This window comes from Rhamphochromis longiceps, linkage group LG11, assembly GCF_057381845.1.
Source record: "Rhamphochromis longiceps isolate RC_006_pf linkage group LG11, R_longiceps_female_GT1.1, whole genome shotgun sequence".
In the NCBI taxonomy this organism is placed as follows: Eukaryota; Metazoa; Chordata; class Actinopteri; order Cichliformes; family Cichlidae; genus Rhamphochromis; species Rhamphochromis longiceps.
The window spans coordinates 32,808,580-32,827,428 of NC_140567.1; the positions used below are offsets into that span (position 1 = coordinate 32,808,580).

Consider the following 18,849-nt stretch of genomic DNA (forward strand, 5'->3'; position numbering starts at 1 on the left):
TGAATTCACTCTGTCAACAGCCAGAGCCCTGCACACATACAGCCCGGATATTCCGTGTATCTGTGTGGACACGCACACTGATGCGCACAATCATGCTCCATTTGCTAACCATGTCTGTCAGTGTGCAGACATCAAGTATTAAAAATGTCAAATTACTAAAAGCTCACAGCAATGGGGCAGAGCTGCTCTGCTTTTCACACAGACTTGAAAAAAGGCAAATAATTAATTTGTTCCGATCTTCAACCTCAGGGTGTCTCTCAAGAGTTAAATTGTTATTTTTGGTGTGGAAGCATTAGCAGACGGGGGGCAATGCTTGTCTATGAAGCCTGGGGCAATTTTGTCTCATTGGCTTCTCATTGGGATGGAGTAGCCATTAACAGAACAATTACATGCACTTGTAAGCTTGCAGAAAGCAGAAACTAATTAGGGCTATTTTGGAACGTCTTCACTTGATACGAAAAAAATAGAACATAAATTGTTTTCCAGGTTACAAAGCATTTAAACACACCCTTGAGAAAAGCCTTCTCCACTGGAAAAGTTGTGCGTGAGAGAAAAAGCTCTGAATTATTATGCATCTGACCTTGACAGTGTTGGTATTCAGTCCCTCTTTATATTTAATATTTAAAATTCAAGTTTTGTAGAGTGCTAATGCTTTAATGTCCTGCAAGACATGCAAAAGGAAATTTTCACAATTGAGCAAGTGTGAAACTTCAAAGGGTTCAGATTACCGGTAATTGGTGTCATGGAAAAGCTTATGGGTGTTTGTTAATGAAGTCGATTTGAGAGCTTGCAAAGACAGGATCCATTTATTTAATCGCGCACTCCTAAGATAAATTGTCACTTCCATTGTAATTTGTTTTCAAACTCTCCTTTATCACCTGCAGGGAAAAAAAGGGAAACTCTTAAAACACACCTATCAACAGTAAGCCCTCCTTACTTTGTTTCCCCTCGTGCAAAAACCAGCACCAATTAGTAAGACGTGGCACAGGCAGCGCTATGTAAAATCTGCCTGTTTACATAACCTGCCGTGCTATCTATTTTTAACAATATGGATGCAATCATAAAGTGCTTCTCTTCCTACGGCACTGTGGAGGAACGCGAGGCTTGTTCTCCATCCGTATCACAGATGCCGCAGAGCACCAGGCTTCAAAACCCAGCAGAGTGACGGTCTGTCACTCACCCCGTCAAGTCTGCATCTCTCACTCTGCCTCTCTCCCAGTCTTCTTCTTTTAATTCTTCTCACATACATTTGCTCCCTCTCAGTCTTTTTCTTTTTTCTTTTGGTCCTCTTCTTTTTCTTTTACACTTGCTCCCCTGTGTCTTGGATCCTTGGGTCCCCACAAATTCACCTCCCCCCCCTGCAACCAAGGTTGAATTTCATTCCTTCATCTTTCTCTTCAGTTATTTTTTTTTTCCTGGCTATCAACATCCGTCTCTCGCTCCTTCTCTCCTTTGCCTCGACACATGCAGCCATCTGTCTTTTTACCTTTTGGCAGACTTGGGGTACTGCTATATTAAGCCACCGCTGAGCCAAGTCCATGTTGAGTTGACACAAAAATATAATGTGACAACGTTGGAGAGGAACACTGATGGAGAGCTGTGTAATTAGTGTAAAACTCTGTTAACATGGGGCGACCCCCCCCCCCCTCCCAATAAAGACTTTTTTTGAACTACATATTTATTTAGTTGCACACACTGTTTCGTTTTTAAATGTTTGTGAAGTGGTGCAAATTCAGTAGGTAAAGTTGGCGAGCACTTCCTGTCCGCCACCTAGCTGCTCGCCAGGCTGTTGGTATGATTCACCGGGTATTAATTTCACTGTGACCGGTGGCACCATATGTCCCACATACCCACTGATTGAGTTATTCAGCCTGCTCATGAAACATGTTGTGACAGGCCATTCATAGGTTCTGGGTTTGTTTACCTCAGCTGTGTGTTTTACCTCCTGCTGTGGCACTTGACTCATAGCCCTCAACCAGGAGGAACATCGCTATAAGCCTGTAAGCACAGACACTGAGGAGGGTGTCGTGGTCCAGAGGGAGAAGATGACTCACAGCCACGGGGAAGCCACGGGGGTGACGGGAGACAAAGTGCACACCGAGATGAGAGCAGAGTTTTACCACTCATTACAAAAGCTGCACGCCACCAGGGAACACATCAGTTAGATCCAAAATCTTGGAATCATACTGATGCTGCAAAGCTGATTGAAAGAAATGCCCAAGATTAAAAGAAGTGGTATTAATGGGCTCACTGCAGCATCACTCCTGATTGCCTCGCCCACTGGGATTGCAATTATGATTTATGACTTTTTAATGCGGTCATAAGTTGAAGCAGTCATAAGAATAAATGGCTAAAAACTGAGAATTTTTAATTGGAAGCTCTATTAAAAGCATTATTTCCAAAAAGATTAGTGCACCACAGAATCCTTCAGCTGGGCAAACGATGGTAAATCACCCCTCACAATGAATGCAGTGATACATTATGAAGGGATGGTACGCTTTTACAAGCACACCTGCTCAGTTCACATAAAAGAAGTGAAACTTTTTCGCTTCTTTTAACTTCATGACCTAAATAATTGAGTCTTTCTCCAAACACAAATTGCTAGAAACTGTAACATACAGCTCCGTTGTGAAGAGAGATAAATCTTGTTTGATTATTATTTCAGCATATCAGTCCACTGTTGTAATGAGATTCTGTCAAATTAAAGTTGTAATGATGACAGGAGGCAAATTGCTCGTCTTTCCTTGTCATGTGTAGTGTAGTTACCGTGGTCTCTTTTGAGGCTTAAGAAAATGAATTTAGATTCCACTCATTTGTGCTTTTGTCTCTTGTGCATTTGTGCAGAGATTTAACTGAAACTTAGCGAGTCTCTGATCAGATTTTCTCTGTGTAATATCTTACAATATTTCCCTCTAATTCCATAAACACAGTCAGAAAGGCCCTTTTTGACTCTCCTAACACATACTTATTGCCTTTAATAATGTTATGTAGGCGGTTTTCTTCCTGCTCTTCACCATACTAAAAAGTAAAAGTCCTTTAGTGTCAAAACCGATATCCTCTAAGACTGGCAGAGAACTCGGGTTCTCTTCGTGACTCCCTGGCAGACTAAGATGATATCCTAAAACTGCACATGCTTGTTAACTTTCCTAGCAATCAAGAGACGTTACTGTCTATACAAATCACAATATGTTATATACCATTGTCACAATGCCAGATTGCTTCACTGATCCCTGATTGCTTTTCTGTTTATTATTCATTTTTCTGAGAGGAATTTTAATTTCTCTAAGTTTTAAAAGTAAAGTAAATATTAAAACTATTTATAATGCAGACCTAATAACTGAACTGGCTGCCTTAATACTCATCCACAAATCGCTCTTTAAACGCCTTATAAACTATCATCAAGGCTGATTTAGATATAATTGTTTTCCATTTTAATTCCTCCACTAAGCTTTCATGTGCTGCTGAATTTAGCTTGTGGGGAGCACCTGCATTCTTCTCTGTTTTCAGTTCAGCTCAGCTGTCCCCCTCTGCAGACTAATCAGTTTCGCAGAACTGTCATTAAGGGCAGAGAGAAGGGTCTGTCACCACAGATGGCAACAGCCTCTTGCAAATGAGCTCTGATTACAAGAGGTGGCAGGTTTCTCTCTCCTTATCATCCCTGCCTTTCACGCCATTAGGCAATCACGGTGCTTGGGTCACAGCTCCTAAGGACAGTTACATGGTAGATTTACCTTAGCTAATGTCCTTGTGTTCTTGGTGTGCTGTTTCGCAAACTGTCCCCTCAGCTTCATTTTGAAAGAATTTGACAACCTCATTTGAGTCTGTGTTGGCAAAGGTGCCAGACTCGGTGAGCTATTGAATAGACCTGTTATTTTTGGCTCGTTCATCGTACCAGGTGCTCTCGCTCCTGATCCTCGCATTGGAAGGCGAAGTCTGTGAAAATGACATCAGGTTCCTGCTGCTGTGCTCCCATCAATATTTAAAGCTCTAACTCATTTCAGAGTTGATTCCTCACTGACTGGGGAGCTCTTGGCCTCTGCCTGTCTGAGGTGAAAGCACAAGTCCAAGAAAGAAAGGCTGTATTCATCTATTAACAGTGGAAGGAAAGGAAGCCAAGAGCTTAGTTCAAACACCCCTCCCATGCTGTTTCCCCACATAGTGAAGCTCCTGTAAACACAACCTGTCTGTCCCAGCTGTTGCTTGACCTATATTAGCTCTTGAAATTTTTTTTTTATTTTTTTAAACCTTCTGGCTCAGTCAGAAACACTAACTGGAGTACCTTTTTCTCTTTTCATCTGTTTTAAGGTGTGAGGCGACCTCCAGAGCAAGACAAACCCAGTCCTAGTGTCCATTATACTCTTCTGATTGCTTGTGTTTTGGTGGCCTTTGTCCTTGGTGCCTTCCTCTCTGGCTTCCTGGTTTCATGCTACTGTAATCACACAAGCCACAAGACCAAGAAGTTGTCGAAAGACCCCGAAGCCCCAATCCCACATGCTCTATCACTGCGCAGCCTGGCCAAGCTCAATGGCCTCCTGGACAGCCAAAGTAAGGACGACAAGCTGGAGGTGTCATCTCCCAAGATCTACAACTCTTTCTTCGCCAACAGTAAGGAGCATCACCCATCGAGGAGAAACGGTCATCATGGAATGACAATGGGAGACTTGGTCCATGCCCAGCATCACCAACTCCACCATTCCTCAGAGCTCTCTGGTCTGCCTACACCAGACTCGACCCCAGAGCTGCCAATTAAGAGCATGAAAGCATTCAAGAACCAGTGGGAGAAGAATCAGAACTGCAACAATGCCAAGGAACCAAAGTCCCATAATATTGGCTCCAGGCCCAGCTCTGCCCTGCTTCACCAGCAGGTCTTCCCTTACTCCCATGGACTGTCTAATAGCCAGTCAGCAGCCGGACACCTTCATCCCGATGAACGCAAAATCCACAATGTTGAGCGTGTGTTGTCTCAGCAGCCTTACGCTGGCTACTCTCAGAAGGTGATGGAAGTAACCTCACTCGATGAGCTTCTGAAGCACATCCACGAGGCTAGCGGCAGCAAGAACTCTCAGCTAATGAGCCCATCTGGTCTGATGGCCAGCGGAGGTGGAGGCCAGCTAGTCTTTGCCAACCGTATCCAACCTCAGATACCTGAGACAGAATCAGCCCCCTACTACAGCTCATCCACTTTACCACGTGACAGCCTCACCCGTCGCATGGATGTTCCCCCAGACATTCCCATGCACCACCAGTCTACCTTGGAGAGGAGGCATTCCTCCCAAAGGCAATCACTGATTGCTGCAGCCACCAAAATGCCCAACGGAGGTGGAGTAGTAGGAGGAGGGGGAGGAGGAATGATCCCTCGCCAACACAGCTTCAGCCAACGAAATGGCGGGCCCCACCAGCCACCTCCCCTTTTGGCGCGGATGAACTCGACGGGCAGCGCGTGTGAGGTTCACTATCCCCTGCTTCCCAATGGATACCTGGCACGTCAGCACAGTTATAATGGAGAACAGCAAGAGGTTCCACACAGGGGTGCGATCGTCCGTCGGGCAGCTTCTCTCAAACCTGACGTCCCTCCCAAGCCCTTGTTCATACCTGCCACATCCCCAGTCAATGAACAGGGAAAGTTCAACTACTGAGGGGTATGCTCTTGGACTAAGAGAAGGAGCCTCCCCCCCTCCCCTCATTGTGTCATCTGTAAGAAACTTTGAAGAAATGCAGTGAGTTTGGGGTTGCAGACCTTTACCTGAAAACGCAACCAACTGTGTGGCACCAGTGTCACTGTGGACAAAAGCCTCAACCAAACTTGTTTTTTGCCGCTTCTTTTTGTCCAACGAATATCTTTGTACCATATTGGTATTGCTTAGCTACTTGCTTATTATAGAACCGCTTACTTGGGTGACGTGATGCCACCTCCTTATATTAGGCTGCCAATGTCCTCAATGTGGATTTACAATGCAACTCCGTTTTTGGACACGTTGATGTTGGAAAAACTTGACACATCAGTCATCTTGAAGACTTAAAAGCTCGAGGCTCGCTTAGATTCATGCTTTTGCTTAACCTTTTCTGATGTAGTGTTGGTATCCGGTCCCCACCCACCCCACCCTCGAATGTGTTTATATTATGCATGTGTGTGTATATATATGTGTGTTTATATTTACACCGTATATGTATACATATACATATGCAGTATGTGTAACCTGTGGTTAAAAAAAAAAAAAAAAAAAAAAAAAAATCCCCTGAAACTAGTTATGTCTTTGCCTTACTATACTCTCTCATCTTTGGGCATATCAAACGATCCCCCCGCCCAAGCCCTAAGAAATAGCTTAGGGGCATCAAATGTTCATCAAATGTTGTCATTTGGCTCCAGACACCAATTCAAATTTGGTCACAATGACAAGACAAAGGAAATACTTCAAAGCAGCTACACTCGCCTTCTCTTTTATTTTTTCCTGTCCCAGCTGATGTCAGGTGACAACATTCGGGTCCATTTAAGTTCTTCAAGAATGTTTCGACAACATTGGTGCTCCGCAACTCTAGTGGGTCTAATATTCTTTGAAATGGAAACAACCAACATGTTTCTCTGAAATTTTTTGGACCCAAAGAGGACAAGACAAACACGTCTTGCCGTCTGGTGTTAGGAGAATGAACACTGAACATCGAACAGACTGCAGTTATCATAATTATTAACTCTGTGGCTATTGGTTGTAAATAAAGGAATAATTACTAGCCAAATTTTAACTGTATGTGTAAATGTGTGCCTTATTTAATAATAGTGTGTGACATGGGCTTAGGGGTCAATGCAAGGGGCTCAGATGGCAACTATGCTACAGTATATTGTAGGTGTTTGATTTTTCTATGGTTGTCAGTATGTGTCATACAGTATCTATTGTATATGTGAAGAGTTTCATTCCAGAATAAGATATTTCTCATCGGTTCTAATTAACTGAATTAATAGTTTGACTGTAACACCCACTAATAAATCATATTTTATGTCATATATTGACTATAATTTTTTTTACAAAGTAGGCTAATATTTTGTAAATTATCTAATTTTTTTTTTTAATCGACGTAAAATAACTAGTACCCTTTTTTCAGCATTGTTTTGGAATGAAACCCTTCGTTTTTCGCTTTTCTTTTGTTTTCATCCCAAAAGTGTGAGCCTACAGGTTTTTAATGCGAGTGTGGGACACAGCAAGTACAAAGCCTGAGACTGCAGACATTCAGGTTTGACTGTATACTGTCACTTTCACCTGGGTGTCGATTTCCTTGTAGGTGCCATTGTTACGTTTTTGTTTTTTGTAGTATTATCTTCTTGGGTTTCTAAAGGAGCAGTTCACAGTTCCTCTTAAAGTTATCACCTACAGATGAGTAGCCATTGTAGAAGTTGCATTTACCTTATGGGAGGAAAAAGTGTGTCTTGCTTGAGTTTTGAATGTCAGGATATATGTTTTAGCAAGTGTGTGAAACCATACGGTTTCAGTTCTGTATGAAAATAAATCCAGGTTGGTGGCATGTAGCATGACTTCTACAATGGTTACTGCTGTAGATGTTGACCTAGTGGTGCCACCGGGTGTTGAATTTCAAAACATGGACAAGAAATATGGAGCAGTGCAATGAACTCTGATCCGACAGGCTGAGATTGTCTCTTGGATCAATACTTGGGAAGTGATTGTGGAACCGGTTCGCAGGTGACCGTGCTGCCAAACACTGCTGAGGATTTTCACCTCATTAATGGTGATGCCAGCCGGCTGTCCCTCAGACATATCACCCCTTCAAAACTCAACTGTTGTACTTTTCAGGAGAGTCACTTTGACCACGGTTGGCTGGAACCGTAATCTATTCTGTGAAAACAGCACTATGCTATTTACTGTATCTGAAAATGGTGTTTATTGATTGAAATTTCCCAGAGCTCATTTGACCCAGTGTAAAGTTTACCATTCACACTACTCCAGCTTCAGTAAATTAAGGAAAAGTACCTAACATTTGTAAGGAAAAAAGTTGATTTGGTAATTAACAGGCAGCAGAGCATTAAATAGCCTTTCAGACGGCAAATAAAAAACATCCAACTTGATTTGGGGTTGGGGCGGCAGTGTTTCATAAGAGGAATTGTGGCAGCTACAGTGTTTCAATGGATTTATTTTTCTGTTTTGGTCTATTTTTTTTGTTTGTTTGTTTTTAATCTGCCGGTTAACAGATTGTACGGAAATGGGGACGGTCTCGCCTCTTAAAAGTTCTATCAGTATTTGATTTGGTGTAAATACATTCTATCTGGGCGAGGTCTCATTGATTCAGTATTATGTTTTTCTCCGTTTGATTTCCAGGCTTTGCCTCTTGACTTACTATGAATTTGGTCTCACAGAATATCATTGTATGTCTCTTATACTAGGAATAAAATGGAAAATATGATGAACGTTTCACTGGTCAATGTGTCAAAATAATCCCGGTAACATCGTTGATGGTCATACACAAAGTCTGAAAACAAGAATAGCAATTGCAGTAGCAGATAAACCAGTAGCTCATCTCTGAGGCAGAAATGTTTAGGTGAGATGGTAATTCAAACTATACTTTGAGACTGTATATTATAATAGATACACTGCTCAAAAATTAAAGAAACACTTTTCTAATCAGAGTATTGTATCAAGCAGTTTGACCTTGTGACAAGGGAGTAGGTCGAGGAGTTGTTAATCAGTCTCAGCTGCTTTACTGTTAATGAAATTAACAACTTGTGCAAAATAAAAGTGTGGTCTTAGAGGTGGATGCGACTTACATTTTTTTCCTGTTTATTTTTTCACTAGTTTTGCATTTGTCAGTGTTTGTAGCATGAGGCGATCCCGGACCCTACAGAGGTTTGATAGGTAGTCCATTTTCTCCCAGTGCAATCTCAAGAGAATGGAGGAGATTCCCGGAGACTGGCAGTTACTCTAGGAGAGCTGGACAGGGCCATAGAAAGTCTTTAACCTATCAGCAGGACTGCTGTTTGCTTCTTTGTGCAAAGAGAAACAGGATGAGCACTGCCCGAGCTGCAAAATGACCTCCAACAGGTCACTGGTGTGAATGTCTCTGACCAAACAATTAGAAACAGACTTTATGAGAGTGACCTGACTGTCCAGTGTCTTCTAGTGGGCCCCGTGCTTCCTGCCCGGCGCCATGATGGCCAATTGGTTTACCGGTATTGGTGAAAAGCCCTGGTCCCTGTGCTTTTCACAGATAAGAGCAGGTTCACCCTGAGCACATCTGAGATATGTGAAAGGGTCTGGAGAAGCTGTGGAGAGTGTTATGCTGCCTTAAACATCGTCCAGCATTACCAATTTGGTCTGGGGAGGCATATCTACGAAGAGATTTACAGAGCTCTCTATGATAAGCAACTGTGCCCCGGTTGCTATTAGATATTGGGATGAAATCCTTAGACCCATCATCAGTGATGACTCATCATCAGACCCTATAGAACTTGGGTGCTTTACAAAGTCCCATTTTGAGTTGCTGAAATAAAATTTTGGCAAAATAACCAAGCATACATCATTTTTTTCGCTTGGGTTTTCTGGCAGTCTTTGAATTCAGCCCTATGTAAGTTGATGATTTTAATTTGCATCAAACAGTGTGGCATCCTTTTTCCCCCCTAACACATTACCCAGTCCATATCAGTACAAACACCCAGCAAAATTCTTATTCCCATTGAACTCGGAAATGTTGTCAAAGTATTCCTATAATTTTTTGAGCAGTGTGTAGTAGTATGCATCTTGGATCTGTTTGCTCTCTCTACTAAGTGCATATTCTGTCCCATGTCTTGTGATGTCTGAGAGATATAGATGTAAAATTTGGATGTCAGTCAAGAAGCAAGTGATTTGTTTTTTGTGTGTGGATGAACGATGTTTGTTTTTTTTTTTTTTTAAAGGAATTTTTTCAGTGGTTCTGGGAAATAAAATGTTTTTCTGTGTCTCTGGGATTTAGAGTACAAGATATACTAAGCATCAATTTAATTTGTGCTTTTAGTACAGAGAAAGCCAACATGTGATTTCAACTGCCATCTCCAGTAAGAACCAATATACTAATTGTTTCAATACACAGGGGGCAGTGATGAGCCCATTAGAGTCTGGCACAGCAACCCGAGTGAGATGAAACGTACTCCAAAAGTACTTGGAAAAGCAACAAAAGTAGAGGATTTTTTTTCTTTTTTCTTTATGAAATGTCTTCAAACAAATTAATTCCCCAGTGAAAGCTTTAAATAATAACAACAAAACAGATTTTAGTGAGTTCTTGTGATAAATAACAGCACAAAGCACCACAGGAAACAGCCATGATCCATGTCCAAACAGCGAGCCAATTCCATCCGTGCTCCCAGGAAGAGGGAAAACAAACATACTTCCTTTTTTTTTTTTTTTTTTTTTTTTACAGCTGCAGGGATATAATCTCAAATTTTAGGCGAGCTAAATCAATATAAATGACATGCACTGTTCCCCCTCCTTCAATTCTAGGGTTTAACCTATCAGGACATTACAGGTTCCAAAATGATTTAAAAACAACCTCAGCTGAATAAAGGTGACATACATATGACAACATTTTATCATTAATTTAACAAATAGTAAGCCAACATGCAGAAGCAGTGCATGAAAAACTAAGTACACCCAATGATTGAATTTCAGCAACAAGAACTTGAAGTAGTCATTTTATCTCTGACTTCATCAGTTTTTCACATTGAAAGACACAGTTTTGTTCATGTCCTGTTACATAACCAACTTTCAGACAGATGACCTCACATTCACTCTAGAATAGTTTGGTATACAGAGGAGTTCATGCCTCAATGACTGCAAGGTGTCCAGATACTGTGGCTGCAAAATGAACCCAAATCATCCCCTTTCCACCACCGTGCTTCACAGTTGGTATGAGGTGTTTGTGTCGGTGTGCTGCGTGTGGTTTTCACCGAACATGATGAGTCAAAAGTACTTACAAAGGTTTGACTTCTCAGGTATGAGGTAAGCACTAGGCTTCTGTTTAAAGTTGAGTGGACTTTAAAGCAGCTGACTTGTTTGCAGATCTATATTTCAACTCATCACAGGAAAGCAAATAGTGTCATTTTCACGAGTCTGAAAGAAAAAAAAAAAGAAGCTGTGTGGTGTTTGTAGAAGTAAATCTGAATTTAAATGCTGACTCACATTGAATAACCGAATCCTTGCAGGCTATTACGTAAGTTAATAAACAATCATGTTGTGATTGCACCCCTACAGTGAGTAAACAGCAAGGAGGTTCAGGGTCATGTTGAGAGACATTTCTGCTGAGTTACTGTTGATGGAAACGCCATGTGTGAGATTTATTTTGGTTCTGTGATAGTCATTTTAACCACCACACCAGTCTGACTAAAAGTACTGTGAACAGTCTATTTGCAACATAACAAAAAGATTCATACTTGCCGCAAGTGTTGTATGACTATTGAGTAATATTGGGATTATTCTCCCAGGTTAAGGTTGCTTGCCTACTTCCTTGTTGGTAAATAGTTCCTAATGACTTTAACTTTATTTTTCCCCTGTAATTTTATGTGAATCAAACTGACAAATGTATTTCAGGTGAGTTATCTGCTTGAGATAATCTTTGAAACATTGCGAACAAATATTTTCGATCATGCTTACATTGTGTTTTTAGCCGAACCCTCCACAATCTCCTGCAGTGTGAATGCGGGATTTGCAGAGGCTGATTACCAATGTAAAAGACTTGCAGCAGCAACAAAACAAAGCTATTAAAGCAGCTTTGCTACCTTTTCAAGGAAGTCTGCAAGCTTCACTTTACTGTAACGTCCCTCAGACTGATGTCTGCTGCCTCCTGTAAATGCATTAAACCGCGCTTGGCATTTAAGTAAAATGATGTCTTCCCCTTAATATATACAGTTAAAGGACTGTGATGGGTGCTGCGATTGACCTTTTAGCCAAAACTGTTCTCCTAATGAGGTGGTATTGATTAGTTTATGCAATTATCCTCCCCGCAGTCTATTAGATAATCATACCTGTTCCAGTGTGAGATCCCTGCCCGTGACAAGAGGTGGCTGACAGATCGAGGTGTTTGTTGCAGTTGGACATTGAACTCGGGCTGGATAATGGACCGCGATTAGCCGCACCATAATCACTGGATTCCAGCAACACGGCTGTCGATGACCGGTAGTCCCAGAGAGGTCAAGCTTTTCTCAAGCATGTTTCAAATCAAATGGCTTCTGAGAATGAACAAGTGGTGATAGCATTAAGTCTCCACTGGAGCTAGTATTTAAGTCTATTCCATAAGCACAAAAATCATTTTCACTGAAATTCTTCCTTTATAATTCAACTTTTGGTAATTCTACCCTCACATATTGATATTATTGTGATACAATCCAGCATGAAGTTTAAATAACTATTTGTGTTTTAAGAGGAAGATTCAATACATTGTTTTTTTTGTTTTTTATAAAGGCGAGGCATATCCTGCACTTCATATGGGAATTCTGACCTTCAGCATGAAATACATTAAAAATGCCAAATAATATTAACTACTAGCACACTGAACTCGCTGCAAGAAACTAATCACTTATATTTTCAGACCTTTCTTCACAATTTTTATATTCGTTTTATTAGAAATCAACCAAATGCTTAGATTTCAACTCAGATTGTGTAAGCAAATTTTTGTGTGAGATGAACTTTTGATGGAATGAAAAAAAAAAAAACTGTTTTCTATTTGATGTTTAATGTTTTTTTGTTTTTTTTTAATGTTTTAGTTTTTTCAGTTCTCGTTCCGTTCTGATTGCTACTTTTCTCTGCGTTTTGCACATCGTCTTCTGAAACCTAAAAATGGGGCTCTTTGTTGCCTGGAGCTACATCTCGATCTCTCCATCTCTCTTAAGACTGTACAACTTTAAAGTACGTATGACATTGTCATTTCTTTGTTTGTATGTTTTGCTTTGTGGTGTGAAAATGAACATGGCCAAATACCCCTGAGACATTCTCCTGCAAAATATTTTGATCTCTAATCCAATTATGGACTTTCACCTTGTTTGCACTTTAGATGTCCACAAAAAGAAAAAGCAGAATAAGAAAGTGAAAAAATGGTGTGACTGACAGAAAAAAAACCTTTTCAATTACTGTACTCAGTCCTCTACCTCTCCTAATCTGTCTGACTGGTGACTCCATGGATTTTTAAATGTGTTTTATGTTGTCGACCATTCCAGCGTGACCTCTTGCACCTTCCCCATAACCCTCTGCCCTTACAAAAAATACAGGGGAGTCATGGTATGCACCAGTAATGACTTTCTATTCCCCACATCAGCGCCCTGCCAGCAGCACACTGACAGCTGGCATCACAATTCATTATGTGTCTGCTGGAAAAGGCTTCAAAGAGCCAGGGAGAAGCTCTCTCCATATTTCACTCTGTAGACCTGTCAGTAAAATAATCACCAACACTGACAAGTTGCCAGTTGGTTATTTTTTTATTTACTCCTTATTCTTTTTTTTTCAGGCAGATGTTTTGAGAGCACTGATCCTGATTTCAGGGCACACTTACTGTTCTTTGTCCCTCACTTGAAGTAACATACTTTCTCATCAGCCCCTCCTTGCATTATCTCATTCATCACTGTCAACGGATGGTGAAGTAAAAATCTTGATTTTGCTGTAAAAGCAAGAAGAGCGATTGTGCAGGTTGTCTGGTGGGAGGCAACCTGTCTCCTAACAATGTTGGTCTATCTTGGACTGGCTACAGTCACTCTCAGACAGATTGGCGAAGGCTTGCAAATAACTGCTGTTTAATTGATAAAGGCAGACAGACACAGCCAGCAGATTGCAATCAATCTCAATCGGCCTGCATCGATGAGCAACACTCGTCTGCAATGCAACTCTTTGCAATTGGAAATTTGACTCAACTGGTTGCCAACTGGTCAACTGCATCACTATTTGTTGACTTTCTGAATTTCTCTTTCAACTCAGTGAGTTTCTGTCTGGACCCTGAATCTAAATAATTCTTGTAAATGTCTGTGTGTGTCGGAGATCTGTGATTTTTCTTTCTTTTTTCATTTTATTACAGTTCATTACAGTATTATGATGAACAGATTGCATGCAATTGACAACTTGACCCCATTTAGTCACAAACTGATAGCAGACTGATAGCACGCTTTGAAGCAAATAAAGTAAATTAACTATGGCAGCAAATTACATTTGCAATAATAAGTAAACTTAGATATTCAATGTCTTAAATATTAGCCATTGCTAATATTTTATTATGAGTCAGTTTTCCAAAGTCGTCGTATGGGAAGGACTGTCTATTTGAGTGCAAACTATTCAATAGTTGTTCAAACTCAGGATCAAAATGTGGCACTATTCAGCTGACAAACCGTGATCAGCACTACCGTGGCTTTCTGATGTGTCATTTTGGATCACAGGACAATTTCTGTAACTTTAATTTTTAACTTTTAACTGAACGGCCGATGTGCTCGGTGAACGACCTAGCTGCCCTGCGCCTCGGGATCATATGCAAAGGCTGCGTTTCTGCTCTGCTCGCTCCCAGGACTCGATTGAAAGCATCCAAAAAAGTGTCTCATTAAAGTGGGCATTAATTTGAGCTTGTGAAATATCCTGGCACAACTTTCATCTCGTTTCGTGACAGACACATTTTCCTGAAGCTGACAGTAAAGGAAGTTTTCAGTTAGAACTTGGCAGTTGGATCCTTTCCCTGTCAGGATGGATTGCGAAAGCCGGGTGAAGAAAACGGGCAGAACTTTTCTGAAGTCTCTTTTCTAATTTACTTTCCGAAGCTTCGAAGCACTGTGTGTAAAGTCTGTGTGAAAATTCAAGTGAAATGAGGGACATTATAAGGTCTACAGCTGCCTGTTGGGACTGATCTCACTCTTTTGTCTTTATATTCCATTCTATATTATGGATGTTATCAGATGTTAACAATGTTTCACTTTAAAATGATTATACACTACTATTTCTAATAAAACCCAAGGGTCTTCTATGTGACAGCTGCTACATACTGTTAATTATACATGTACAATAAGTGAAAAACCTAAAAAAAAAAAAAAAAAAGGGATGCATATTACACAAATGTGCAAATAGCTCAAATTGCCTCAACTTGACCAAAGAAAATGATGAAATATTCCACATCTATTTATTGCAAATAATAATTTAATAATACGTGACACTATAACACTCTCAGGCGGTAGCAGCTGTTGCTAAAAGCTGTTGTGGGCGGGTGTGAATGCAGGAATGTAAGACCGAGTGTCGAAGGATAATTCTGGTTTACTGTAACTTGGCATGTGTCTCATTAATCTGGCTATTGTAGATCAGTGGGTCACGCTGACTTTGTACTCGCTACTTCAGCTGTTAAGATGTGCAGAAAGTGAAAATTGCCATCTCTGTGCAGACTTTAAAAGAATATTTAATCATTTATAACTATCGTCTAATTTCAGATCTGCCCAAAAGTAAACAGTAATTCACAGCAAGCATCAATCATTTTACCAAACGCATTAGGGACTTCTATTTAACAATACTTGCACTCTGCTTAAATCAATGAAAATATATTGATAAAATCAGGTAATAAATATTGTATAAGCATTGTTATTGGTAACAGTTTTATATCAAAGCAACAATAGTACTTTTTACCGTCCAGGAAAACAAGGCCTGTTTATTTCTGCACAGCAAACTAACCAATCCATCAGCCTTGCACCAGGAAGGAAGGGTGTTTAAAAGAACAAAAAGCTGTGCCACATGAAATACAGAGATTCACCTGCTGTGACACCCCCTTGGGAAATAAAGGAGCAGCAAAAAGTACCTTCTTATTCTTCATGTGTTGCGAGGCTGTGACAAACCCCGAAAATCTGTCTGGCTATGGTGAGCACTGGACATGGCTACTTCTCAGGAAGGTCTTTGGGACACTGGACAAAGCCAAGACAGGAGGCATGAAGATGGTCTTGAGTAAATTGAAACAAAACAACAGGAAAGTGGAAACTCTTGGCAGCCCTGTTTGTGGCTCCGCAAACCAATAAACACCAATCCAACCAAATCGTTGTCTTCCCAGCGGGGGTTCAAATATTACCGTACTGTTAGATTCTCATCTAACATGATAGAGATTTGGACAAAGTGATTGTGCTTCAACCCGCCAGCTGCGCCACTATTTTACGCCAAGAGATAATCGGCTTTTAAAGAGCAAAAATGTCTACTTAGACCTTTGAGTTTATCCAAAGTGCTTTATTTTGCTCTGCTCGTTCATTCGTGCCATCCTTTATTTACTTTTGTTTTCACCCTCCGGTTAAATTTAGGCACCAGAATGACTTGTTTAGGTTTGCGGCATTAACCCTGCACAGTGAAAAATGACACCTAATTAAATGTGATGTCAAGGAGTCCTTCACAAATAACCTTTTGTGGTTTATTATTGTAGAGCCTTTACCTTACAATATAAAGCGATTGTACTGAACACACTCGTCAGTTGAAATATTACTTATCTAATTACATTGAGTCTCTGTACACAAATTCTGCATATGTGTAGCATTTGCACCATAACTTTATATTGTCCTGATATTGAAAACCGTCCAGTCAGGCTTGTTTCCAGTGTTTGAACTGGAAAGCATCCATTCAGCAGGTTTGCTTCTTTCAATTAGAGGAGCTGCTGCTGTCAGGGTCGAGCACTGTGAGGACTTTGCCTTCAAATGGATCCAATATGTACACTTTTAATTAAACTAAATTTACTTGCAAAAATCACTAAGAAACTTTTTTTTCCTCACTGAGCAAGTGCATTAAAAAAAACAAACAACTTAACTACTTCAACACCACAGGCTACATGAAAGGTCTGCCATTATAACAAATTAATGTTTCCCCAAAACGAAGAGCCGTTCAGCTGCCTACTGAGACAATTTACTTATCTGAGTTTTCCTCATGTTGATTTTCATGACATGCTGATACATATTAATGTAAACCGCTGGAAGTCTCCAAATGAGATTTCCAAAAACAAGATGTTTAAAAAAAAAAAAAAATCATTAGAAATGAACTGTAACCATTAGGCTCCCACGTTTCAGTCAGTATTGTTAGAAATAAATACAAAATTAATTATGACAATAAAACAAAAAAGGTTTGCACTGACGAGGACAAAGATGCACATAAAAACCCAATGAGCATGAATACATCCATACTGATCATCCATCACTGGGTGAGACGTGGCTGCCAGTCCGACAGCGATTCACACCTCACATGCATGTTTTTGGATTGTGGGAGGGCGTTGGACTACTTCCATAATGCACTTGAACATGCAATGTCCACACACAAACCCCACAGCTGCATTTGAACTCAGGACGTTTCTTGCTGTGAGACTTTTTCTTAGCAACGAAGGTTGAATTTGCAGTCAGATTAGGAGGAACAGAGACAAATTTCCAGAGTGGCAAGGTTCAAAGTGTCAAAGAGCGCCCTGTAAATGTTTTCAAATATATGAGCGAGAGGTAAAAAGAACAATCTTACTGCCCAGGAGTGTTTCTTAGATCAGGCCCTTATTTGGCTGATATCTGATCTCCCCGTTAGCATCTCATTTCTAACTCTGCACAAAATGTACAGAGTAAAGATATAATTAAGTGGGATTTGAACCACGAGGAACAGCAGCAAGATGTGAACAACACAAATTGCTATCCATTATCTGCTGATTTAAGAGGGGTCATTAAAGCTCGTACAAGCGCACAGTAAGTAAATTGAAGGACCGCGTGGCCCACTATTAAACAGTGTGATTCCTTTCAGTAAGCCGAGGCTGAGTATGGATTTGTAAACCTCAAAATATATTTAAGAGGTCAGCTGAATATTTACATGGAAAGACCACCAAATTAAACTGTTAGACTGGCCACATACTCTTTATCAGTCAGATAAAAACACAACATAATGTAAGAAGTAGTTGTTTCACAAGCCAAGACGAGAGTCAGCAACCTTCTTTCTCCTGCAGCCCCCAGTATAACTCTCGCTCGCTGTGTCTGTGCTGTTTATTTTAACTGTGAGCCTGCGCTGGCAGCTTGCCCAGGGCTTTTGGGGAGGACTCGTAGGCCGCAAACCACGGCACATTTGGAGGCTTTTAAATGCCCCATAAACACTAGTGGAGAAACACACGGAGCTGCAGCACACAGAGTGACAAGACTTCCATCCGCTGCCTCCCCTCAGCCCCTCTACCCCCACCCCCCACTACCGAGCCAAATACCAATTCCTTTTCCCCGAAAATGGCTTCAGTGAAAACTATTACATTTCTCAATCTGATATGCCTTTGCTGCTTTTTTTATAAGAATTTCCATGAAAGAGCCTTTTATGCTGAGGCGAATGAGAGGAGAAATTACAGTTGTTATAAAATGTCTGGGCTGCCAGGAACATCACAGGGCTCAACGCCTCATATGAAATCCTTCCTAACTGATCGAATAGAACAGACCGAGCCGGAGTAGATAAACGGCTAAAAAAAACCCTTCTGGCTTCTGTGGAGCACGAGCCTCAGAATCAGCTGACTACCAGTTGTTAGTTTAGACGCTGTCACGTGTTTCACTGATCACGATCCGGCATCGACTCTGAACTTAACTACATCTCAGTCCAGCGTACTCTGACCTCTGTCTTACCTCTGTCCAGCAGTCAATTCACTCACACTCCGTTTATGGACTCTTTTTTTTCCCCCAGCACATTTAATAAAGGATCTTGAGGCCTTCTCAATAAGGAGCAGACTGTGCTGTGTTTGGCAAGGCAGACTTGGACCCTGATCTTCTTTTGCGGCTTAAGAGTAGAATCCTTCAGTTATTGAATTTCTATCAGCTTTTTCCTCCGTTAATGTTGTGGTGGTGGACGAGTGAGAGCCTGGTCTCACTTAAAGTCAGGGTGAAATGGCAATTAGAGCATCTGT

At 40.9% G+C, this 18,849-nt stretch overlaps 1 protein-coding gene across 10 annotated transcripts in view; it reads left to right on the forward strand.

Moving 5' to 3' along the window:
- sema6cb (semaphorin 6Cb) overlaps positions 1–8,404 on the forward strand; it is a 154,707-nt gene extending 146,303 nt beyond the window's left edge. For all 10 annotated transcript variants that reach the window (XM_085423696.1, XM_085423705.1, XM_085423706.1 and 7 more), the window contains one exon: positions 4,306–8,404. In XM_085423696.1, the coding sequence (XP_085279822.1) occupies positions 4,306–5,636 (1,331 nt within the window). In that variant the 3' untranslated portion in view covers positions 5,637–8,404. The remainder of the gene's footprint in view (positions 1–4,305) is intronic.
- The last annotated feature ends 10,445 nt before the right edge of the window (positions 8,405–18,849 follow it).